Source organism: Corapipo altera, unplaced genomic scaffold (assembly GCF_003945725.1).
Source record: "Corapipo altera isolate COAL_440 unplaced genomic scaffold, ASM394572v1 48b, whole genome shotgun sequence".
In the NCBI taxonomy this organism is placed as follows: domain Eukaryota; kingdom Metazoa; phylum Chordata; class Aves; order Passeriformes; family Pipridae; genus Corapipo; species Corapipo altera.
This window is the reverse complement of record NW_020884884.1, coordinates 13,213,566-13,240,766: the sequence shown is the minus strand read 5'-3', so window position 1 is coordinate 13,240,766 and position 27,201 is coordinate 13,213,566. Positions and strand designations below refer to the sequence as shown.

At 37.1% G+C, this 27,201-nt stretch overlaps 1 protein-coding gene across 2 annotated transcripts in view; it reads left to right on the top strand.

The window, feature by feature from the left end:
- ZFAND3 (zinc finger AN1-type containing 3) overlaps positions 1-27,201 on the top strand; it is a 136,758-nt gene that overhangs the window by 94,843 nt on the left and 14,714 nt on the right. For both annotated transcript variants that reach the window (XM_027641725.1, XM_027641726.1), the window contains exons 5-6: positions 2,669-2,734; positions 17,722-17,892. In XM_027641725.1, coding sequence (XP_027497526.1) covers positions 2,669-2,734; positions 17,722-17,892 — 237 coding nt within the window. The remainder of the gene's footprint in view (positions 1-2,668; positions 2,735-17,721; positions 17,893-27,201) is intronic.

Here is a 27,201-nt window from a genome sequence, read left to right as displayed (position 1 = left end):
ATTTTTTTGGCAGTGAAGATGCATATATATCCTGAATCATGCGAAGTTATAAGCCTACCTTTGTGAATAGCCAAGAAGGACTGGTGTTCTGTTGTTATCTGACTTCCCTTTCTCACATGCAGAATTTTTATCAAAGCTGTGAGAAATATACTGCCCTGTTTCAAACAGTACAAAGATGCCTGAATTAGCAGTTATGTATACCAAAAGATTCAGCATAGTGGCTTCCACACAGAATTGCACAGTCAAGCCCATAGTACTGAATTATGCATGACATTTTTAATGGTGGAACAAAGAGTAGCAGAAGGAAATGCTGCAAAGTACGTGCTGCCTTCGCTGGTTATTAGGCACTAGTGTATGTGCATGCAAATCCCAAGATATTCTTTGTTGAAACTCTGGTGCTGTGCTATACAAATCAAAGCTGTATGAAAGCAATACCTAACGAAGGAAGAATAAATAATAGAAAAACTCTGACACAGGGAAGTGCAGAATACATACCAACTTATTGTACTTTAGAGAGTGAGAAATGAAGTTCTTACATTTAGCTGGATGCTGAAAGTATCAGCTAGTGTAAATATTTACTGTACAGTAATTACAAGGATTAGTCTTATTTGTTAGTCCACAGTGATGATGCCTCTCACTGTCTATTCAGTGAAAATTGGGAGAACGTAACTAAAATTATTTACAGAGGAGCTGCTGCATCTTAAGAGGCAGCTGTGATCTAAAGTCAGTTCATTGAAATTCCATACTCTGTTGTATATATTGTTTACACAAGTTCCATATTGAAACCAAATACTTGGTCTTTGAAAGTTGAGACTGACTTAACAGACCTGCTCTGTAACCTTTTAGATATTCAAAAGGTTTCAGTAGAAAACTTGGTAAGGCTTCTGATTTTCTTCCCAAATGCACCAAACCCTAGACCAGGCATTTTTGAGCCTTTTATAATAGTATTACTAACATAGATCAAGATAATATTTTCATTGTTTTTATATTCTAGCCTAGAAAAAGTTATGTTATGAAAAAATTATTTCAGCTTACTTGACCATTTCTGGTTGTTGTGAAGCAGTTGTTGCTTGCCAGTGCTATCAGGCCTGAAGAGGGCACCACCTTGGTGATACCAAGATGCTTGAGCCATCCATTCAGGATGCTTTATTGTTGGGTAGGAAAGGCATCTGCCTCAGGACTCCCAGTCCTCCTCACTGCACGAACAAGCTTTGCTCTTGTCATATGCAGACTTGACCCTGCAGAGAGGTCCCTACCACTCCCCTCCACTTACCTGTGGAGTTCAGCCATTTCTCACCAGCTCCCTCCTTACAAGCCTCCAAAATCTAACCGTGCCTTGCAATACTGTCTGTAGCATCTGCCAACTGCTTATGCTGTTGCATGTCACGAAGAGCAATTTCTTATGTCATGTTCAGTAGTTTCTCCATGTCCTGATACTTCACTTAACCTCAGACCAGGCCCTTATGAGTGGCCCTTAGTGTTTACCTGCAGGCCAAGCACTGGCTTGCTGGCCTTTGCAACCACCTTTTAAAAGATTACCGGTTGCAGTTGTGAAACAGTGCATGTTGCCAGAGGGACTTTTTGGGAGAACAAAAGACTCAAAAATATACGGGTCCTTCTCTGGAAAATGGGAAGTGTAAAATGCTGTTCCTAAGTGCATTTTGTTGAAATCAAATACGCCAAAGTAATTTCCTAACATATTTTCCTCCCAATTGCAGAAATTTATTTTCTTTTTTTTAAGTGCTGCTTTCCAGATATGACATGACTGAAAAAAATATAAAGGAAAAAGTATTTTTCAGGGCATGAAGACTTATGTTAAGGTTATCCTGTCATACTAAGCTCTGTTGTATTACCTGCAAAGTGCTACTATATCACCAACAGTTCAGTGCAAACTTGATTATTGGTATTTTGATAGCCAAACTCTAGTAGATCTAACTCAATTTCAGGCTCTCTAGCATCATCTAATTTATAATATCCAGTTTTCAAAGCTATGATGTGTTATTACGTCTGGTAATGTTACTGTCAATTTGTCTTGGCTTCCCTACATGGAGTTTATTTATTTATATTTACTGCAAGTCACTGAGTACACTCAATTGGTTGCTATTTTAACAAGATCTCTGGAGAACTCCTCAACAGTGATGCATGTTAAGGAAAAAGCCAGAAAGCAATTTGCTACCAAACAGATGCCAATACGAGTGGGCAAGAGTCCAGAGCTGAAAAACCTAAAACATGGAAAGAGGTTGTTAAGATATGCTTGTGCCACACTTAGAACACATAATGAGGACAAGATAAAAGTGGAAGGTGTTATCTCGCTGGAATCAGTTGCAAGGTTCCTGTTGACATCAGAGAAGTGATCACTTTGTCCCTCTCGTTACTCAGTTAGTTAGGTACATTTCTAGCATTGCAATTGTAGTGTGTATTTTCCTAGAAATACCTCTTGAAGTATTTGTAAAGTATAACTTTGTCCCAGCTTTTCATCTATCTTTCTTTCAGTGCAAGACATATTCAGATTTGTCTGGGAAAGAAATATTGAGTAGTTGAATACTTCCATATGTGCTTTCCAAAGACAAATGCTCCTCAATGTTTTATGTTGCTCAGTATAATCACGATGTGTTTTTAAATGCTAAATATAGGTGATATTTTGAGACATATGATTCTCTGTTTCCAGGTGGGCCATGCACAGGTACAGCTCATGCCTCGTTAACCACACCAACCAAAAGATCTTGCGACTCAGGTATGTGTTTTGTGGGGATCAAGGAATTAGGTTTTGCATGATATTTAGCTGTGTGGTTTTAGTTTAATAGTAAAGGGTAGTAACCATATCTGGCGAATGCCAAATGAAAATAAGTATTGTTGCTTTGCTGACAGAAACATATATATCTAAGGATTACTATGGCAGATAGTTCATCTGAGAACTAATTATGGAATTATGTTAAACATAATTTCATAAATACATTCTTCTTTCAGTTAATCTTTGTGAAAACAAGATATGCACGAGTAATTGGTTTGATTTACATCTAATGATTGTGATAGTGTTCTGCAAATCCTCCCCTTGAAATGCTAAGTATTGAGTAGAAAACTGTTTGGAGTATATTTACTTTCCCTGATTGAAGATACAGTATAGACAGCTGATGTTTGCATTGAGACTAAATTTTACCTACTTTGGGTCATTTTGGTGCCTTTATTTCTACATGCAGGATATAGACAGATAATCTCTCACAGTGCTAGTATTAGTAGTGAGAAGTTAGGGCATTGCCAAGCTGAAGTCACGGCTTCTGCATGAGATCTGTCATGAAGAATCATGTGAGCACTCATTCAGGCAGGCAGCCAAGTTACCTGCGTTGGCTCAGGTCTTTTTCAGGCTTTGGTTTTGTGTGGATTAAGGAGAAGTCATATGATCCTTTCCACCAATACCACTTTAGGAAGCTATAAACTCCTGTGGAGTGGTGGGGGTGTAGGTAGTGGTAACATTCTAGCAGTCTGTTTTTCCAAAATAGTTTTTGCCTGTATTTTCATTTATGTACCAGTTGAGCCATATTGAGTGTACAGAAAGGAAGGCTATTCCTGTTTGATTAAGGGCCCTTATTCTTTAAGGAGTTCAAGGTAAATTTCCTCTGAAGTCATTCTTCCAAAAAGTATTTCCAGTTACTGTTGTTAAGCTGAACTCTAGTTATTCCATAGATGTATATTGTTAGCTTGTAGCAAATATGTAAGTTGGCTTGTTCTGCAGTGAAGGAAGGTTACAGAGAAGCTGCCTTACCTTGCACTTGCTGCAGGTGCAGACTTCTGAAGTGATACATGATAATCTGTGACAATGCTGTGAGTATTGTTTGCCAAAGAACTCTTGGAAGTTTGACACTGAAAGATACTTCTGCAGAACAGGAAGACTGGATTTTCTTTTCTATATAGACATGGAGATGTACCTAAACAAGATGGAATGTTTGCCACTTTATCCCTTGCAAACTAACCTGCTTTGCTTATGGTATTACTAAACTGTATTTTGTTTACATATTAGCTTTTGTAATGTTTCACTCTGGTTTTCATTGCAGGGTAATTTAAAAGCTTGCTATGGTGCTATAGATACAGTAAACTGAGTGTACTGTAAGAATATTTTTTTAAAATATGCTTGTAATTAACAAAAAGGCATGTAAGTTCTCTGTTTGGAGTGTCAAATGGCAACAGTAAAAGCTCCTTAGACTAAGGCAGATGAAGCTGAGACATGTTGAAAAATATCCATTAAATGTTTGGCTAACTTTGCTCTGTAATTCTCTTATTTTCGGTTTGTGCTAATGTTTGGTCTCTATATGTTATGGTTTTCTATGTTATTCATTTAGTGTGTTTTGCAAGAAGGCAATGAGATGACCTTAATTTGATACCATAGCTATCATCTTCACTCAACTAAACCTAATGGTTTTATATTACCTCCATTTCCGATGTTTTTTACATTATTTGTGTAATAATCTACATATTTTATTTATAGCTCCTTACACTAATAAAAACCTGTTAGCAGTAGTTACAGTTTTCTTCTTCAGATCATGAATTTTCAGCAAACTTTTGTTTTTAAAATAAATTACTGTGTTTTCATGAAATTGACAAGAAAATGTTGACTACAAAATATTACCCAGAAATACTGTGACATCTTCAGGCATAAGCAACATACTATGAAGAAGACATTTGTCATGGTTTAACCACAAGTCCAAAACATAGCCCCATATTAGCTACAATGAAGAAAATTGACTCTATCTCAGTCAAACCCAGCACATTCTTTTACACTACATTCACTTCAGCTTAGGGTCCCTTCCTAGGAAGCTATTTAAGTGATGGAAACAATATTTGTAAGTATTCTACATTTCTTCTGCCTGGAAGAGCTTTGAAGAAAGAATGTTGTGTTGGATTTCATCTGTATAATTCTGTTCCCCCTTCAAGCATAGTTTTTGCCTAAGGTTCCCTCAATCAGCATTTGAGACAGAAAATTAGAAATTTGACCTACTTGTGAGTTCCTATCAGGAGGATATTAAGGAAGACACAAACCTTTCAGATTTTATTAGTGTGAATGTAACAATTGAAGAAAGATCAAAACAATAAATCTGCCAAGACACAGGAAAAATTCTCTCACAGAAAAAAGTTTTTACCTAATGCACTTGTCAACCTGCGTGCTGTAGGAGCTGTTCTGATAAAAAATAGTGTTCTGACACCAAATAGTGGGTTTTTTCTTCCTGTTCTCCAGAATCATCACTGTGGTAAAAAGTATTTCTATTCCAGTGTGCCCACAGGACAAGGATTATAATGAAAGGAATGAATAAAGCCTTGTAATCATTAGTTTGGATGATGCCTCAAAGGTTTTTGAGAGCCAGCAGTCTGAAGACTTTGTAGGGAAAAAAATGGGACTGTGTGGCCTAGTGTATAGCCTCTTATGTATTTTGATTTGTTTCCTAATGGTTAGGTAATGTGATGATTGATGGCAGACACTGTGAGGCTTACTCTAGTCTGCAGGGCATCCAGATCCCATTTATATCAGGTGCCCATGTTGTGGAAGTGCAGTACCAAGTGGCATATTACTCTTGTTTTTCTGCTGTACAACTTTAATGATGATTTACTGAACAACTCAGAACAGCCAGATTTTAAAACATTTTCATGCAGCTTAAAGAAACATGGAAAAAAATTGATGGAACTGTGTGAGCGTGTTCAGTTAATTTTTAATTGTGCAATAGAAAAGGTGGTAGAAACGGGCAGATAAAATGTGGTAATGATACAATCAATTCATACATTATATCCATAAAGTCGGTGAGGTTTTAAGTACTTTATTTCTCAGTAGCAGTTCATGAGAAATGTGCATCTGTAATACTTTGTATGGTTATATGTGTAGATAGCTCAGATTTTATGAGAATATCTGTCATAGATTGGTGTGGTAGTGTTTATATTGTACAAGATGAGTATCTGTCTCTTTGCTCTATGCGTTTTCTGGTTTAAAATTTGAGTCTAGAAGATGGAAATAATTCTTTCACTGCTTGGGTAAAGTGGCTAGGCAGGCCTGTGGTCCTTTTTGAAGTTTCTAGTTTATTGATGTTCTTATACTAAGACATGTTCTTGCTTGTAGCAGTGCCAGGAATCTAAATGCTTTGAGGCTGAACCTGCAAAATTGAGAGGATAGCCTTTTAGGAGTTCCATGAAGGTCAGGTTCTGGAAATAAAAGTACACAAATTTTCAGCCAGAGCCAAAACCACAAAATCATTAAACTGATATGATCTTTTTTTTTTTTAATCAATCTCTATGTATTGAGTAAGGACAAGAGGACCTCATACCACTAAATAGATTTGGTTTTTTTAATTGCTCTGAAGTGTTAAGCTCCTGAGAAAAAATACACAAAAGATTATTGAAGGGGGCTTTATAGCATTAAACCAACTTTGAGGTATGTTTTCATTGGTGTTCCAGGGGACTATTAAGGTGTTCTTTAGTGTTTGACTTCTAGAGGGCATTGTGTTAGAAATCCAACCTTCTTGGAGCTCTTTCAACGACAGGAAAGTGATGGTAGAACAGCCTTCAAGCAGCATAATAAATCACCCAGCCCTAGCAATAATAGTGCCCATTAGGGACACTCTTCCCCCCCCAATTCCTCTCAGTTTCCAGCTGTACTAATAGAACAGCACATCAAGCAAGGCTGTAAATAAAAGTTACAACCTAATAGGTGAGTGTTGAAGTGGAACGGACAGGAGCTGAGGCATGGAGGCCTTATTACTGCTCATCAGCAATTATAAACAGGATAAAGTGTCTGGGACTTGCACTGATGCTGCAAGAGCTAATAGAGGCTGGGAGATGACACTGTACCACAATCAGGTGATGTATGTTGATGGATTTTTACTACCTCATCTTATTGCCTATTTCTGTGACATGCTGTATTATGTATTCTGTGCTTCTGTATCTGTCTAGGTGGACAGATTGGTTTCCACTCCTACTGGTTATCTAAGAGCCCTCTCAAAGTGTTTTGATTATTATAAATTAAAATCCTTATAATGGTAAAGATCATAATAGTCATACCTGTAAAGAAAATTAAGGACTTGCTCTAATTGTATGATTTATTTTCACTATCACCATTTTCAACTTTAAAAAGTCACTCTCATTCATAAAAAATAGTGGGTGTGGTTCACCTGAACTTTCTTTTACACTGATTCCATCCTGTGCATTTTAGACTAAATGATTTACAACCAGTGTGTTTGGAGAATCCAGAGTGATGAGTTTGGGGTCAATATATCAAAAAGTTTGTTGAAAGTCAGCTATAGCTATGGTGATCCTTGCTTCTGAATTTTAAAAACTTCAGCGGTTCCTGGGAATGTTTATAAAAGCTTGTTAACGCTCAGTAATAGGTAATATTTTTTTTTAAAAGTCCTTGATTTTTATATATTACAGTCTAGCACATTTCTTTGCTAGATGTCTAAATCATCTCTTTCCAAAACTGTGGTGAAAAAAATACCTTGAAATTTATCCTGTACTTGCTTTGATCTAAAGAGAAGGTTTGCAGGCATCTTCGTAGTTCATACATTAATCACTCATGCTGTTTACTTCTGAAGATTTTTTTTTTCTGAGTAGTGGGAAAAATACAGCATTTGGAAATGAAAAGGTGTGCAGCAGCATGACAGCAAGTCAAAACAGTGACTCCTATCTTTGTCTATTGAGTACAGTCAGGATAAAATAAATAGATTATTTTTCTATCTTATGGTATTTGAACAGGAGTACTTACATCTACTTCTGTTAAAGTACACTAAACTGAAATGAATGGAAACTTTTCATAATATTTCTTTGAAATTAACTTTCATACTTACTGGTTTCCAGGTGTACATTTTCTTTGCATTGTTCATAAAGTGAGAAAGCTAGATAGTTGAAGTGTCCCAAGGGACAAAAAATGTAATGTGCCTGTGAAAGCCTTCTTTCATATGGTGTATCAATGAATTACAGATACTTACAGACAGTCTTTGGAAGGTGTTTATAAAACCTTGATATTTACTCTGCATCAAACAAGATACTGGACTAGGTGACCCCTGAAATCCCTTCCAACCTAATTTTTTCAGTGATACTAGCAGAAAATAAATATGATCTGACTGATTAAAGGTATTTAGTCTAACCTCAAGTAATATTCATAGCACTTGATTAGACTTGAAGCCAGCAGGCTCTAAAAGTACAGGCCAGCATTTAGTGCCTCGAAGAGAAGAGCCAGGAGAGAGACTTCTGGACAGGTGGGAGAGTTGGGATGGTCAGTGCAAAGCAAAGAAATGGGAGAACAGTCCGTGCAGCAGGATTCTCCGTGGCCATGAGTGTGGTAAGTGACCTGTGCTTAGGTAAATGAGGCTCTCCTGTCCTGAAAAAATATGTGCTGCTGCCCTCAGCACTTTCTCACCACATTTTTCTATGGTCTGATAGGTATTTTTCAGTCTGATTGGTGAAATTGTTGCCAAATACAAAATTGTACGTTTTCAAGATCATTGTCTTATAGAATTCAGATATTACCATCTTTTTACTAGAGTCTTAGGGAATTATGACAAAGGATTTGTCCTCAAGTTCATTGAAAGAGTAAATATTTTATCCTTTATGTATATTTTGCTTTAAATGAAGCAACTTTATCTTCAATATTTTTTAGTGATTTCAAAACTGTCAGGTTCTCAGTGATCAGTTAAGTGACCTTTGACAATAGTTACTATTAAAGAATATACATATATTCAGCAGCCCTGAATTCCTTGTTTCATGGCCACAGACAGCTGGAATAGCTTTAAATAAACCACATCTCCATTAATTTGAAGGGCAAAAAAATTAGAGTTACATGTCTTGCTTTTCCCACCTACAGTCTATTGGAACAGAATGGGGGGAGCTTAGGGTTTGCTTTAATTTTGGTTAGGTTTGTCCAATAGCAAGACAGTATGGAGAATGTCGCAAAGAATAGTTGAGATCATTAAGTTTTAAAAACCTGACTCCTGTCAGGCTGAAGAATTGAATTGATTTTACCTCAGCAGTCAACACCCTGATGTCGTCTATACAGATCAAGCAGCTTCCTTACTGTATGATTTAGCAAATGAGACACAGATTTTTATAATTTTTAATTTGTTATTTTATTGCACTGGAGAATTTTTTTTAAGAAGTTCAGCATTAAATAACTGACCTGAAATATATTTGAAACAAATAGCCACTTATATTTACTTTTAAAATTATTTTTTTTTACTATGTTAAAATACATGTAGTCTGCAGGATGCTAATCCGTGATCCTATTCTTGCTGTACTTTTTGATATGAGGGCAGAGCCCCAAAGATTTCATCTGACTCTTGGTAAAGGTCTTTATTCTCACTAGTTATTTCAGTGAGCATCAGACAGCTTCTAAGAACAAGTTTTTAGTAGTTTCATTTAGATTCTAATTTTCACAAGTGCCTTAAAACTATATGAAGGTAATTTTAGAGTCTCTTGGAAGTATTCTTTAGTCTGTTGAGCATACATGGGGAAAAGTGTATCTTCCTGCAAAGTGAGGAACTTGTTTGCATGACCGTTGGGTGAACATACAAGTTACTTCTTTTTCCTGTTCCAAGTCGTTTTGCATGACCTAAACTTCAGGGAATAACTAATGAGTCCAACATCTTGGGGCAAAAGAGCATTGAAAAAGAGCTGGATGTAAGATACAAAACAGTGCATGTACTGTTGCATCCTCCCAGTTTCATTGGTCTGTTCTACCTCTCCCTTTATGTAGACCTAGTCTTTGGTTCAGGTGAATGTGGAAGCTTCCCAAACACCTCTTTTCCAAATACTAAGAACTGCTCACTAAAAAATCCAGTGTAAACAGCAATCAGGTGTACAGGAATTGTCTTCTATGCCAGGATTTGTTGTTTTCCCCCCACAAAAACTGCTAGAAAAAGTAACACAAAATATAAGCTGATTTTTAAGCTTTATTTAAAATAACAGAATCAAAACCAAGTGTACTTTGAAGATAGATTAACTGTACATTTCAGAACCTACTCACAATGGATTCAGTAATATTTTTATCAAAATGTAAAAGCTCCTATGTTTTTTTCCTTTACATTAATCAGTTACAGTCCTTGGAACTGTGGTCTCTCATTGCAAGATTTCTGTTGCTAATGGCATCACTGAGGTTTTGCTGTGACAAATCAGTTTTTTGAAAGCTAAATATTGAAAATATGTATTTTTTTTCACTGCTAGCAGGCAAGGATTCTTTACAATTCCTCTTCTGAATCTCTGTCTTAGCCTTGGAAAACCCTCATTAAACCAATGCAGGGAAGGGTCTACTACGGAAAACTCAGTGTATGAAAGAAAAATAACAGAACAACTATTTTCTATGTAGAACTGGTTTTAGGCTATTAGTTTGAAGAATTACCTTCCTAAATACTGTATACCATCTGATTGATGAGGATATAGCTGGAGTATACCACTAGGATTTGGAGGCAGAGCAACACTGCTTATTTATGCACTCTGGAGCTGACTAGCAAATATGCAATATTTATAGCATTATCTATTCTCGTTAATCCAATATTAGAGAATTTCACAAAGCATAAGAGAGCTCTCAGTAAAGTCAGCAAAACCAAAACTATAATACTGCTGAATGCTTTTGAATTTCATTTTATCAGAACCAGTGTGAGCTTATTTGTATGTATTTCTACAAACATATTCATATATATATAATATGCATGTACTACTACATGCTGTGGAATGGCCAGGATGTTTATGATTTGCCTTTATAACTTTTCATCCTGTATATTCCCGTGTTATGGCTTTTTTCTTCCTTCTTGTGTCCATTCTTCCATTTAGCTATCTGTGTGTGTGCATTATCCCTTCACTTAATAATCCTATTCTGATTATTCAAGGCACTTATGATGTCATTTGTTCTTCAGCTTTAACTGTCACCAGAATCTGCCTTTGTCCCTGTCCTAACCCTAACCCTGTGCTGCTAAAATACATAATTTCATAATGAGAAAAGAAGTTCAAATTGACACCCATAAAATATTTTTTTGAAAACCATTGCTTTGGCCTTTTTTCTTTTTCTGGCCTTTTTTCCTCCTCTGACCTTTTCAAGGGTCATTCTTGGTAATAGTCTGAATACAAAGGGCTTGATATGCTGTTTGTTAGCTATTAAAAAAATTACAGCAACAACCTAAATCAGCTTCCCTTAACATCCTTAGAATAGTATCAGGCTTCTACCCTGCATCAGTTGGCCCCAGTAATCAAGACAACAGGAATTCAGTCTCATCCCTGCACACAGTAGCAGCACTGTCTGTGTATGGTTTTGCTGTCAGGAGCTGTTTTTAAACATGTTTTTCAGGTGTTTACCCTTGGAGCATGAGATGAACAGCAGGCCAGGTGCTCTGCAGGACTGTCCAACCTGTTCTCTCTTCACAAGCTCATTTGTTGTTGTGGGCTCTTTTGCCCATCGGTGTTAGTCAGGCAAGGAACCCCATTCAACTAGTTATTTAAACAAGCAAAATCCTTCTTTCAGTCAGCAGCAACAGAAGTGACCATTGCCTTAGGAAAAGTGTTAACTAATTGATACGCCCTCAGTTAATCCATCAAAGGAACTGTACAGTACAGGAGGCTGAATACATTTAAATATGTGCTTATTTGAGTCAGTTTGGTATATGAGTAAAAATGGTTGAGAAATAAATGAATATTTCTATTAACTAAAGACATGATGACATCAGAGAGTATGGGGGGAGTAATGCAAAAACTTAACCATAAAACAGGTGTAGTATAGGATCCTAAATATGAAATGAAAACTAATTAGCTTTTTGCTTAATTTAACAATTATGAATTTTATTGAGAAGAAAAGATAATAGGCATTTTCACACTTTTTCTAATTATAACTTAGCTAAAATGCATACAGGAGCCTATGTAGTTCACTATTTGTCATACAGTTTTCAACATCAACAAGATTAGTCTCTTCTGTTTCATTAGAGATGGTAGTTAGTAGCCTCATTAGGTAACACTGCAGTATAGTGTACTTCCCTTTTGACAAATGATAATACTGACAATACAGGTTTAGAGGAAAACTAAAAATGTGAAAGACAGGAAGGAATTAGTATCTGATTTTTTAATTTTATTTTCCAGTCCATGAATCTCAGAATTACTGAAAGGCTGAGAGTGGTAGTGACCTCTGGAGACTGGTCCAACCTCCTTGCTCAGAGCAGAATCCCCTAGAGCAGGCTGGGGTCCATGTCCAGTTGGGTTTGGAGTACCTTCGAGAATGGAGCCTCCACAAACCCACCTGGGCAACCTGTGCCAGTGTCCGGTCTCCCCTGCAGTAGAAAAGTGTTCTCTTATGTGCAACTGGAATGTTACCAAAACTGTATGTATGGTTATGCTCCCACACTTTCCCACTTTCTTGAAATCATATGCCAGCATTAATACACATTCACTCACATATATGCATATATCTATATATATCTATATATTTCCTCTTTCCTAGAAACGTGTGTCATGTATGCCAGTTCTCCTTTTGGAGAAATGAAGCCATTCACTGAGCTCAAAAATACTGCTTACACTCAAAGCAATACATGAGAAGTCCCTCCTTTTTCTTTTTTTTTTCTTTTCTATTTTTTATTGTTCATTAAATAAAATCCAACACTTCAAGTTATCGTCTATAACAGAATCTTTTTTTGTTAATCTCTATTTTAAAGGAGGAGGGTGAATTTTTTTCTGTGAGAGTTTGAAGCGCATCAGTAATGTTTTGCATTTGGAACATCTTGCAGCAATTCTTTCAATTATGTATCTCAAACAGCTAGGCTAAGAGTTGTGTGGGTTTTTTATTGGTTGTTTTTACTCATTAGAGCTGGAAACAGCTACTGTTGCATGGTTGTGGTGATGGATGAGAAATAATAACTTACGTAATGCAACTTCTGGGGGTTATTTATAGTCTCCAGTGTGATTTCATGGAGAGCCTCCTGAGGCAAAGCAGCGACTGATGGGATGTGAGTTCTGTAGAGACTATTCCTATGTGGTCTCTCTATTCCACACTGTTTAGGGACATTGAGTTTTAGTGAAGTTGCTTTTAAACTCTGTGGAGGGGAAATAATAAATCGTTGAAATGGTGATGCTAAGGGCACTGTGATGATACTAGAAAAGATTGTGTGGTTAGATATTACCAAAGGGTTTATGTAAGATTTTTTGAGACATCTGTCTGGAGTGTTTTAAGAAAAACTTAGGTGAATTCACAAAAGAAATAAATTTCTTGTGAGTATGAGTACTTCTGAAGAGGAGCACAGCTTTGAGATGCAGTCATGATTGTGTGAGATGTTCATTTCAATGTAAATACCAGAGTTTCAGAATAACTTTTTCCACAGCACTATACAGCAACAGGGGGGACTGAAGTGGTCACAGTTGTCAAACTTGGCTCATAAGGTGTTAATCTTGAATTTCTGTCTCTTCTTTAATAGTCAACAAGCAAACGGGTTTTAGAGCAACTATGTTAATTTTAGGTTCATTTGAAGTAGAGGAGGTGATTTTAAATGATGATTCTGGTAAATGTGATAGGAAAGATTTGTAAATTTCCTCTAGATGAAATTTCTAATGCATAGTCGACATGCCAGGGAATTAAGTAATCCCTCATCTAAGAATGGAATAATGAAGGGGAAAAAAAATCAAGTAGAAATTGGCAACAAGCTATTGCTCAAACAGTAGTTAATCCCTGTTTCATAGTTATTGTCTGTTACTGTGTAAGTTTCTTTAGGGACAGAGATTTTAACACCTCAAGCTTCTTTTAAAATAGTTTCAGAGGAGATGGCAGGCTTCATTAAATATTGCTCTTTCTCGTGTTTGCACAGACAGCTGAGATCATAAATGCCAGTCTGTCAGTGTGATGGGTTCTTTATGAAAAGAAAAAAAACCTGAGTGCCTCAAAAGCTGTCGTGAAACCAGAGATTAAACAGATTCATCTTCTTGAAGCAAGCAGCAGCAGAGGAGGGATCCTCTTTCTCTCACTGTTTTCCAATCTCTTCCATCCTTCCTCCTTCCCTGTTACATTTTCTCAGCCCAGGTCTCTGTTGGACCTAGAGCATCTCACCCTCCCCAAAAAATGGCATGAAAGAGAGTGGAATTCAGCTCAGACACCATTTATTTGAAAAATTTTGAAGGGAGAACATGAGTAATGAAGATGAGAACAGTGAGGAACAAATACGAGTTTCTGTCCATGACATAAGAGTTTTAAGAACACTGCTCTGCTTGGCAATTCCAAACAAGCCTCCAGTTTGTCTTCCTCAGCTGAATTACTTTGTTCTCTCATTTCAAATGGGTGTTTTAAAGAGTCACCACAATTAGATGAATCTCCATCATCAGATATCGATTAGAAGAATCCTTATTTTTTACCTCTGAAATAAAACTGCAATGAGAGAGTTTCCGTGGCAGTTACTCTGCTGAGCAGTTTCTTTGTGAAATTTGGGGATCTCTCATCTTTATTGTTTTTCTTCATTTTTGCAGAGAAGTTTAATGATTTTTGACATCTGCAGGTAAAAGGAGAGTATTCTTTTTTTCTCTTAGACTGGGTGTTTGTTGGTTTAGGTGTAATGCTAAAATGCAGACTGGATGTGGAAAATGTTTCTTAAAAGCAAAGGCAGAAGCAATTATTGTTGCACTAACCATCCTTCTTAGGAAAGCCACTGTCAGTCACTGGCTGAGAGAATCCTCTTCTCTGTAGCCCTTTTTGATTGTTTAAAGGTTCACTCTGGGAATTTACTCTTGATCCAGGGAAGTTCAGCACTTCAGCCTGTTCATAGAGGGTTTTTTCTGCTGCAGTCCAGGTAGTAAGGCTGTGTATGGCAATTTCCTTTTGCTATCAGATCTCTGAACTGTATTGTTGAAAGATTCCAGGTGCTGTAAGATTTGTGTTGTGTATTGCTTGTGTCAGTATGGTGGAAGGCAACGTGATCTGGAAGAAATGCACACTAGACTGAGCCTAAAAGTTCCAAATTTCTGATCTGTGCTTTCTCCTTGCTCATTGTACTTGCCCATGAGAAGATGTAAGCACCTGTGCTGTTGATCTTGTTTGTAATGAGGATGAGCTGGGGCTCATGTGTTCAAGGCATGGTGCAGTCCAGGAGAGTCAGGCTAAGTTTACCTCAGTATTAAAAGTGTTTTAATTTATGGCAGAAACATACGCATTTTAAAAAATGAGATAGCTAAATTTTCACTCCTGTGATATTAACCAACTTATGCTAATATTCAGTTAGCCATTATGAATTAACAGGAAGTGTATAGTTAAATATTTTAATTTGTAGGACTACTAGCCTGTCTTGGGGTAGCTGTTTTTCTCATTAAGGCACATGGTTTCATTAACTGAGTAGACACTATTTGACTCATACCATGAATCCCTTATTTGGATTTTGTTACAAGCAGACCACTATGGTTTCCATCGGCTTAATTCAGAATGCCAGATTTGCTTCTGAGAACTACCAGAATGGTGTATGTTTCCAGAAGGAAAGTTGTGGGAGGTAACCGTTCCAATAAACTACAAGACATGTAGTTTGCCATCTTTGGCAACCAGGTGGCTGGAACATGTTTTTATTGAACACTTGAGTCATCCAGGTTAGAGTACACAAGCTGCCTTTTGAAGGGGGCATCCTTCACTCAAGGCTAGCCTGGTCTTCTAGGCACTCTGAAAACAAGTGTCTGTGTGATAGGACTGTTGGCCTTGGAGCATGAGACAGGATCTCTGTTCAGAGTGTCAGGCAGTCTGTTTAGAGGATCTTTCCCTCAGATCATCTTCTGCAGAGATTTAAGACAGGACTAGTTGTTCTGTAACTATATTAATTCATGATGCACTATTTTCTTTTTCTTGTCAAGGCTCCTGCACAGCCCAGTATGCAAAGGTGGAGTATGTTATGTACTGAATGTCAGTTTAGACCTAATATATGTATTTTGTGAGGTGTAAGTTTTAATCTATGGCACTACTCAAAAAGGCATCTGTCTTGAGACACATATCAGATAAAATCATTGCAACTTAATAAAAACTTATCACCTGTATACTGTGCAGAAAGCAGTTCACTCTACTATGAAATGTGAGATACGGAGACTTTGTACTTATTGTGAAGCCAGGCACATTTTCAGCATATCTTAAGAACAATATGACAGAAATAAAGTAGGCTCCAGTGAGGCAAATTGTGTATTTGTAATGGTGTAACATTGGAGTCCAGCAACTGGAAAAACACTGTGACACAAGGGCTGAAACACAGGTAGGAAATGTGGCTTAGTCTGTATCGCATGTGAGTATCCAGGGAAAGTTAACAGAGCATACCCAAGGGAGAAGCTAGCAGGTATTTCTAGTCTTACTTCCTTAAGGTGTTTGCTCCAGGAAAGTCACGATGTTGAGAAGCAGGGGATCAGGTAATATAGCTGATATAACAAGAATACGGACAGTTACCTTTTCCTGCCTGATCCAGGACAGCTACACAAAGTAGACATAAGCACTGGAATCTTAAAATAATGGTACAAACATGTTCAATAGGTTACCATCCTGCCAAAAAGATGTAGTTACCCTGTTATTTATTGGATTAATGTCCTTTCAAAATGATTTAACTGAACTAATTTTTTTTCCTTGATCACCACCCTGCACTAGAATGCTGAACAATTGCAATAATGGCTTTCAGCAGCACTACAAAAAATTATATCATTTGTAGTATAGTTGGAATTAAATTTGTTTACAGTTCCTATTACAAAGAAACACAGCACTGATTCTGCTGTGCACAGGTTTGGGGAGGGAAAATGTCTTATCTAACCTGTCCTGACTTGGATTGCAGAGCAGCAGATCCACTGAAATCTTCTGCCTTTGACATGCCATAAAAACAAGGCTTGAGCATCCCATGTTCCAGTCAGTAATGTGCATTTCATGTGCTACTCTAGAACCCTGGTCAAGATACTCTCCATTGTAAAAAAAAACAAAAAAACAACCAACCAACCAACAACAACAAAACAACAAACACAAACAAACAGAAGGAGGCACTGCACTACCTGAAGTGAGACTGTCCTGAACGTCTAACTTCTTAAGGCTTTCTACACACTATTTTCTTATAATCTGGAATTTATAAAGTTATTAATGCAAATAGTATTCTAATTCTTTCAAAATTGCTAAGCATTTGGAATTTATAGGAGGTATATACAGATCATGCTTATTTAGTTTGGGTTTATATTGTTAGTGTATACTAATTTACATTTAAATTGTTAGCCATGTGGAAAGAGAGGGAAGCACAGTATGGTGCTTTCATGTACCGCCTTCAGTCATAAGAGTTATATTTTACATGCTGTGCCTTAAAAATCTCCCTTCTACCCAGGGAGGAAATAGGTTGAACCTGTGTGCACTTGTTTTTCATCAGCAGCATCCTTCAGTTAGTTTGTATGGGGAGAATGAAGAAGGCGCACAGGAGAAACTAAATGAGATGACAGATGAAGACTGCAATTGTTTAGGATGGTGTGTGCTCTACATGACCCAGCCTTGGCTGGAAGGAAGCTAATCACTTCATTTTATATTTGGTATTGACAGCAGGAGGGGTTCTTGTAGGGAACAAAGATAATTTGTCCTTTACTTGATGCTCACTTTCGTTGTTAAGAAAACGTGTGTATGCAGTAGGATGGGAAGAATCACACTGCTTGGTGGTGATCCCAACTGAAAGCAATATACCTTCAGTCTGCCCAAAGGGATGCCTCAGCAAGGAAGTTCTAATATTTTTCCTAAAATATTTGTTGTGAATACAACAGATTCACAGTCGGAGAGTGAGGCTTCTCCTGTGAAACGGCCACGGCTACTGGATGACAGTAATGACAGGCCTGAAGAAACCAGTCGATCCAAACAGAAGAGTAGACGTCGATGCTTCCAGTGCCAAACAAAACTGGAACTAGTACAGCAGGAACTGGGATCATGTCGCTGTGGTGAGTACTGTTTGTCAGTAGTGTCTGGCTTTCTAGTGCAACTGTGCTCAGATCCATATCAGAGGTGGAAATACAGAGAACACTTGCATTTTTTTGTCTTTCAAAGATACCTTAAACAGAACCTGTAGCTTCCACTGGTAGCAAAAAGTTATAATTAGTTGCTGTCTAATTTCCCCTTTAAAATTTTGGCCTTGATATACTGCCTTGTGTCAAGAGATCTCCGATGTTAATGACTTTAGCTTCATAAATCTCTGTAAGGTGGGAGAGCACCACAGCCGCTTGACAAGAGAAGAAACACATCAGGAAGTATAAAAAGATCAGAAGGTTTTTACAGGGTGTAAAGGAACATAGGTCAGCATCTGCATTCTGCATGTTACATTATTATTAAAAACCTTAAACCTAAAAACTTCTAACTGAAAATATTTTCATTCTCATGTTAGTTCTTGCTGAGGGAAAACTTGTTGTTCACGATACACTTAAAATCATCTAGCTTGGCTTTACCAAAGTTGATGACACTGTTCAGGCAATTGAATTGAGGACGATATTCCCATGCAGAAATCTAATTTGCAGTTTCATATTAAATGCAAATAATCTTTCTGAAACAATAATTAATGTGACTAGATTCCAGAGATGTTCTCTCCTTCATGAGTTGTGTTCATAACTGGTTTAAATGTGCTCATTAGACCTAGTGATGATGCACGTGGTAGTTTTACCTGCTAATTATTTTTTCATATAATCATGTGTTGAAAGCTTGCATTGTGCTCTCTGACAATGCTTGTATTGATACATTTGGAGAAGTTTGTTTTAGTTACTCCACTGTGTCTCAGCAGGGGGATAATTTCCAAAGGATTTGCATAGACAATAAGTGCAATTAACATTGCTCCTGTAAAATATAGAATATTGTGTTAAAAACATTTTCTGGATAGAAGGCATGTCCTCCTGAGCACCAGTGTGAAGAGGAAGGGTTGGGTAAGCTACTTACAAAGACCCAGTTATTGAATACTGAAAACCCAAAACCAAGTGAAGAGAAGCAATAGAAAACTGCAAAGATTTTGTTCTCTTCTTCAGCATCTGTCTGTCTTCAACCTGTAGAGATTACTGCTGTGTTGTGCTCTTTTGGACATGAGATAGGCCTTGTTTCAGATACTGGAGCACTGCCTACAATCCTTTATCTGCGATGCCACCAAACATGAAATCAAAAGCTTGTAATGTTGAAATTCTTGTTACGGAAATCGTGTCAGGATACTTTGAAGTATCTGGTAACAGTTTTATCAAACTGCAGAGATTCAGAGCTATCAATGACACAGTTTGGTATGACTCTTCCTGCTCAGCATGACAGAGGCAGGAGTTTCTGCTCTTGTTCTGCTCCTGTCATGTTTAGAATGACTGAGGCTGTTCACAGGTACCTGACTGAAATAGAAGAATCCTCCCTAATATTGGGAGCAAGACAGAAAAAAGGTTTGGGGAGTATTGGAGAAAAGATTGCTTAGCCATTATGCTGTATCAATAATCTTTCCTGCATTCTGCAATATTGGAGCTATGTAAGAGCAATGAAGTTCAAAGCAACTCTCAAGAAGTCCTTCTATTGATCTGTAGTGTTTTTGAAATTATAAAATAAGACCTGCCTTTTTTTTTCTTGTAAACTGGATTATAGATATATCTGATTGGTTCCTCTCAGGTTTTCTTGAAGTGGTTCCATAATTCAATACTGTTGCAATATAAATGTTGTAGGAATTATTCTTCAAATTGTTTCTACTGGATACGTATAGCTTTATGGAAATATTTCTGTTAAAGTTCATAAAATGTCTAAATAAAACATGAACATGAAATAAAATTCTGGGTCCCACAGCAATAAGTGACGAAATTAAAATCTGCATTCGTATATTACATCCTATATAGTTTAAAGTTTGTATTACAAACATTTCTATTCCACACATTTAATGAGAGAAGTAGAAGGCAGGAGTCTATTTCTATGTTTACAACAGAGCTGAAAAAAAACTAGAGATCTTTGGTTTATCTGTGCAGTTATAAGGTTTCATTAACACTCTATGCAGTAAGTGTGTGTTATCTATAATGAAATGCTCTCATGATGTGAATGTAGGCATACGCTGTGCTACTTACTTTTAATAGTCATATTAATAAGAAGCAAACAAAACTCTGCCACTGAGCAACACAGGTCATCTCAGCTTCACATCACCTGGCTGTTGATATCAGCACGTGCCTGTTGTCATTTTTTAAAGATGCTGCCTTAGAAATCGTTCTCAGCAACTTGCCCTGCTATCTGTAAAATTAGATTGCTTTAGGTCATGAGTGACAAAACAGATAAAAAACCCTGGGGAGGAGGTGATGGGAAATGGAACAGAATAAATATGTTAAATTCTCATTCATTTAAAATATTTCTTAGATCCATATGTGATCGGGTTATCCTTTTTTGTCAAAACATGAAGCACAGGTTATGATGCGTGTTCATGGAGGTGGTGAGATATAATCAACTGGTATAAAATAAGCACATACATTCTTCAAAAGTAGTGGTCAAGGTAGAACATTGTTTGATCTGCACTTTGAACCGCTGCTGTTAAATTCTTGTCATCTTAATCCTTAACTGAAGCAATGGGAAAAAAATGTGGGGAAAAAACTCTCAACTTCAAACATTAAAAAAAATTCTGATGGTCAGGATTAATGAAAAGACAGACATCATCTTCAGAATGGCAAATATATGTGTTTGCTTGGATTTAAAGAAAAAGGATTTACCACATACAAATGCTCCAAAGCTGCATCTGAAACACTGTTGTTAAAATCCAAATTAACGCCACGGAACAGCAATTTTATTGTTTGCTGTTACACCTCTTCTTGTCCTAATGTTAAAAGTACTGGAAATCATCTCCTTTTTTGATGATGTGTTCTGGTAACTCTTCCAGTGAGATTTTTAGTGAGACATAGTTGAAAGAAAAGTGTGTACATACAGGACAATGTTTTAATGTAGACATACTTGCAAATTTTGATCCACCTAACTGGGAGACAGCTTTTTTGAAAAGGGAACAGAGAGAGTGGGCTGCTGCTTTACAACAATTCAGAGATTTTTGAGAGACTCTTATATTGGCTTTACTGTCTCCTGTAAGACCTGTCCAGAGAGAGGTGATGCTGCTGAGCTCGTTCCCTTGACAGTACATGGAATTTTAGACAGATTTGACAGAGCTGCAGGGCTTTACTGTGAAGAAAAACAACTCACTACTGAGAAGGGAGTTCCAGCAATTCAAACACAGCATTTTTCAGATATAGAAAGATTTGTTTGTTTTCATACATGCAGACTCTCAAGATCTTTTTTCATTCTTCTTCCGCTCTGTTCAAGTTATTAACTGCTGACATGAAATTCACATCTCATAAATAATGCTTAAGAACCATTGCTATATAAATTGAATGTGTTATGAATTGTGATGGGCCTTTTTGTAGCATACTATGCCTGGAGCAGGAAGAACAGAGGATGTCATTTTCATTAATTTCTAATGAGGTGCCAATTAAAGCTAAGGAAGGAACTCAGAAGGGAAGAGTCACAGAGTTCCCCTGAATCCTGTACCCTGGGGCTGTCAAATGACTGTGCTGCCGAGCCTCCTCTGAAAGTTCCATTAAATTACAAACTCATCCAAAGCACACACAGACAAATTCAGCTTCTCTTTGATCTTCAAAAGAGCAATTTGTAAGACGAGTTCTGAGCCTTTTCACACAGCAAACTGGGAGAAGTGATAGGAATTGTTAATTGCTGATGCACTTTGCAAGCTTCAGTGAAAAAGAGAAATTTTTAAATTAATTCTCATTTTGTGCCTCTGACTGGATAACCTTTATATCAACACTACTAGCAGAAAATCAGCTTCCTGTGAAACATTTCTAGGTGACAGTACAGTAGGCATGTTCTCCAGACAGCAATGTTCTCTAGTTTGGGGTGGATGGACCTTTCAATAGTTTAGTGTGTTATGATGGATAATGATTGTATTGAAATAAGGTGTTTATTTAATATTAGATGTAAGAGGCAGTTTTATCATCAAAGAATTGCAGGAATTTAGTTCTTCAAGTTGCACTCCATTACAGTATTTCTGTAAGCAGTCCAAAATCAATTGCCTGTGATCCTTGATCTGAAAATTAAGTTGTTGTCTCAGTGGGGTGATAGCCGGGGTTGTTACCACAGACTTGCTTCAAAACTGGGGGCAGGGAATTTGTGAGTGAAAGTAGCTATATGACACAGAGTTCTGGAAATGTATTTTGGAAAAAGGCAGGTTGTTAATTTGCAAATTGCTAGGCCTGTTCTTAATCACTTGACCAGATGTACATTGCTATTAAATAAAGTTGTGTACAGTTTTAAAAGACACTGAGCTGTGAACTTTTAATCCAGAGAAATTATTTGCACAGAAAGCATAGCTTAATTTTATGGCAGAGTCTTAGTATTTTACAGCAAAAAGTGGTTCTGGTACCACTTGCTGTGTAAAGCCAACACACAGAAGTCTGCAGTGGTCTTTCTGTTAGAATTGCATGGGAGATACAAAGATATTCTAGATGATCAGTAAAGGAATTTCACATCTGTCATGTTAGATCCACTTCTAGTCAGCAGTCAAAGAAAAATTAGTATAGTGTGCCAGCTCTGCAGCAGAATTGTTTACTGTTTGTAGGCCACATCCTAATGAGCATGTCTGTACTGCAGGTTCCACCTGTCCAGAACTTCTTGGCAGTCAGTGGGCTGGTGAGAAAAATGGGCCCGGAAAGTTAGCCTAGCTTTAGCTTCCAGTAGAGTGCCACTGAGGGAGGTTGCCCTTTAGTTTATGTGCTTCTGAGATAGGAATCTTGGGGGGTTTTGTGTTCTTTGGCCAGAGTAGATGCTTAGTAGAATGGGAAGATGTTGAAACCTTCCAGTTTGATCACATTTAAAAAATAATTGCTCAGTTGTGGTTCATTCTGATCAAACAGTTGTTAGCCGTATTTCTTGCCTGTGTGGAGAGGAAAGATTTTCTTGGAGTTTTCCTGGCCTGGGTTGTGTTGTAACAAGTTACAATTTCCCAGAATGCAGATTGACTTAACAGTTGTGTATTCGCTGCTGCTCTTGAGGGGGACTCTGCAGCGAGTACTAACCTCAGGCATGGGTGAAGGCAAAATGTGTTTTTTTGCAGTTTTAATTTGATGTTGGCAAGTACTGATGTTTGTCTGTTTTTCGATTTGAAGAGATGCTTCTCACAAGTGGCCTCCACAGCAGTAAAACTTTGAGCCAGGAAACAAGAGTCTAAGTTAGCTGGTTAGCCAGAGTGCTGCCTTGTGCTGCTGAACACCTGGAATTGAGAGTGTAGCATATTTTTGAGGCCTGCCATAGACTACTCCTTAATAAGGGCATAAATTTCCTTCCTAGTTACTGTGCTTATTTTTCCACATCCTTGTTTTTAATTTAATTCTGTATAAATCTGAATAACCTGTTGAAATTCTTTTCTTGGTACTATTGTTGGTTTACTTCTGTTTTGATCTTCTGCTAACCAGAGGGTAAGAGGCAGAAAAGAACAGACTCCTGTCAAGCACTGAACATTTCTGTTAGCCAGCAGAAACAAAATGGTTCCACACAGCAGGGACTTTACCTGTTTTACAGATAACTGGCAGCGAGGCTCACTGTGATTCAGTTATCAAAAAAGTGGAAGCAAAACAGCTGCAGATTCTTAAATTGTATAATAGAGCTGCTGGTTCATAAACACAGGAGATGAGGCACTTGTTTGGATAGTGCCAAAATAATTTTGGAATGATTTAATTTACTCAGTTAATTTAGAATAATCTTCAGAAAGACAGGAAGAAAGAAACAAACTTCAGTAGATAAGCCACTACATCTTTGTACAAAGTCATCCAACATATGTTGGACTAATGTTTCTCTTAAAACTTGGTAAAATATTAAATCATGGTTCCATTTCCATGGAATCTATTTCTGTCGAGAAGAATTTGTAATGGTGCTGGTAAATTCACTTTCTAGATGGATAGGGTTTATCTGGAATAAACCAAAATGGCTTCAGGGTGCGATTATGTATTGGTGTAACAGATGTGCTTCCATTGATTAAAATGAAATACACACACTGCTTCTGGAGATTATGAGTCAACCAGTTCAGTAAGAAGTATTGAAAGAAAAACAAATCTTATTAGTAAGTGGTTGTGTACTACAATTCTGGCCAGTCTTACTGTTAGCCTTGAAGATGTACCATATTCAACTCCTCTGTTGTGTATTCTAAGAGACTTGCTCCCAGAATAGTACTTTTGCTTCAGCCATATCAGTAATGGCTAGCATCTTAGCTTATGTTGCTGCAAGTATTAAAAAAAAACCCACCACAACCAAAAATCCATTGAAGTTTGAATTTTAACTCGAAGGGTTATTTTGTTTTGCTTTATTTTGAGAAGATGTTATTCCAAAGCACTAATTTAAAGTAATAGGGAATTGGAGCTGTTAACTAATGTTGGTCATTCTGAGTAATACGTATTCTGAAAATACTAGAAATTATACAGTTAAAAGTAACTGACTGATTGGTGCATCATGAGTTCCAAGGGTAGGACCCAGCAAAGTGCTTTAGCGTCTATGTTTTAGAAAAGCAGTCCACGATTTTAAACGTGTAAATGGAGTTCATGCTCTGCTTATAATTAGGAATCATGAAATATCTTTTGAAGATGCTCCAGTATATTCCCCTAGCTTGTTCAATTAATGTGGGTTTCTTATAGCATGTGCTCATTTTTATTTCTTTCACTTTCTTGCTACCTAAGGTTTGGCAGTGTTGATTTAGTAATGTATACTGAACCTATTACCTTTCTGTGGTCCCAATCAGTGATTTAAATGGGTCAGTTGGTCTCTTAAGCCCCCAGATTCTCCTTCAATAAACAAATTGTTTCTTTTAAAAACAAAACAAAAAGCAGTTTTATTTTGACACTACTGATGTGATATGTCCTTCAGTATATAACCTTCAGGGGGTTTTTGCATGGAAACTACAGTGTGAGGTAAAAAATAAGCATTTTGTTGCTGTACCATATTATATCTTCTTTCCTACCCACCTGTACTGTGGTTACAGAAGAACAAACTGTATATATACAGTAAAAGATGATACAGTTTTAAATTGCCTTGTATGCACAAGTGACGCGTGGCCTAGTGAACTTGAACATAAAAATCTATCTGGGACTACCTTATTTCTAATTTCATCTCTTTCAGCACCTTTAGAGAAGTCATTTGCTCAGTCTTTGAGTTGTTTTTTCTTATCAGAAAAATGAAGATAATAGCCATCTATCTGCCAGATGTTAAAGGAAACATTTTTGAAGGTTAAAGTACTCTCTCTACCTTTTCTAATCAAAGTTCTTTCTTTACAGTGTTCTTATTTATCCAGAGTCTCATAGGCATTTCTTACAGCTTCACCAGGACTGTGCACACAGAAAACTTCTGCTGGTCAGCCAGAGGCTGCAGTAGTCTGGTCTCAAAAGGAAAGATACGTCCCCCTCAAAGTAAATCAAAGGTGTTTGCCTACATGTTAACAAATAGCTGTGCACCAAAGTACTGATTTTACTAATGTCCTTGATATTTGAGGTAGACAGAGAAGGCCCAAAAATATGCTGTAATAATCTGACAAATCCTGAAGGAACAATACCAGCTAGTTCAACTGACCATGAAGTAAGGCTTAGGTATGGAGGAATGATGCCCAGTGAATCTTGTTGGTGAAGAGTCTAAATTGTTCACAGGAAGAAGTGGGGAAAGAACATAACAATTGCTGCATAAGAACTGGGAGAAGAAAAAAGATGTATAAAGGAATTGTCAGAATTTGCTTAAAAAGTCAGGGTTCTTTCCGGGAATTCGGGTATTTTTCCCCTACAAAATAAATACATATTAGCTAAAGGAAAATGCCACATGTAGTCCTAAATTACATAATTCAGGTATAAGAAGGTAAGTGCTGAGATCTGAGACTACCTGGTTTGCTAATAGCTTGCTGTGGATGTTCTAAGGAAATTGGATGGACATTCTAAGGAAATGGCATAAAGATTCCTGTGCATCTGTTTTCACAAAAGTAAAAAGAATAATACTAGTCTGTGTCAGGGCCTTTTAATATTAAATATGTCTGTCTTCGGAGGAAAGTTTCAAGAGCTGAAAAACTGTATTTATGGATATTCACTGAGGAGCATTCAGTAAGTTTTTTAAGTAATATGTTTATTTAACTGTATCTTATATGTATTGAAATGAAAATGGTTACTCGGAGAGGTGTTCACAGCTGTCAAACATTCCTGAGAGGCTGAAATTTTTGCAAGTATATGCACAGCTAGTGCACAACTGGAGAGTCCCGCCATATTCTGCACAAGCAGGAGCAAGGAATGTTATATTAAGTCCACAACAAAAAAAAAAAAAAAAAAAAGAGTGGAAGTGTACATTGCTCTAAGCATTTGTTTTTCTTTATGGTATAAATAGGGCTTCTGAATGGAGCTCTATTTTCCTGTGGTTAGAACAAGAATTAACTCTTGACATAGATTGCAAGAGGCTACAGGAATAGAAGACTCACGTGGAGCAGAACGTGTAATCTAAGAGACTCTGCACATAAGGTGTAAATAGGGAATGAAGACATAAAATACCTGTTATTTAGGTTTAAAAGAAACAGGGCTGCTTCTCTCCAGTGATTTGGCCAGCAAGCCTAGCTGTTGTCAGATCAATATGGTGCAACCTCTAGAAAGCTACTGAAACCCAAGGCATAAATAGTACAGCTCAGGAAATATACTGAAGGTCAAACCTGGAATCATATTCAGCATGTGATGAAGTCAAAATACATGCAGGATCCAGGAGAGCTGTTAGAATTAATACAAAGTACAAGTACTGTATGTTGTATAGACCCTTTCATTATTCATTCCAGTTCTTTATTAGAAGTCTTGCATTTTCATTGGGCTAAACAGAATTATACACGTACATTATTGAATCACTCAGTATTGCTTGCTATTTTAATTAAGTTACTGGGTACACTTCAGCTTTTAATTAAATCCTCAGCTTCTGGGAGAGGTGCATTAGCTCAGGTGGGCTTGGTGTAGAGAATTCTAGAAGTATTAATGCTCATGTAGCTCTTTTGAAAGTGTTAAACATGATGCTGTGGTGACTCAGTCATCCACCCTCCCTTTCTCAGGACACGTTGTTTAAGATTTCACACTTCTCAAATCTAAATAAGCTGTGCAGGAAAAAAATGTTTATGTGCTGTTATAGCCTATGGAAAATCTAATTTTACAGTACTACTAGCATTTACTATAGTGTTACCTATTAACGTGTTTTACCTCCACTTTATTAGCTGCCCA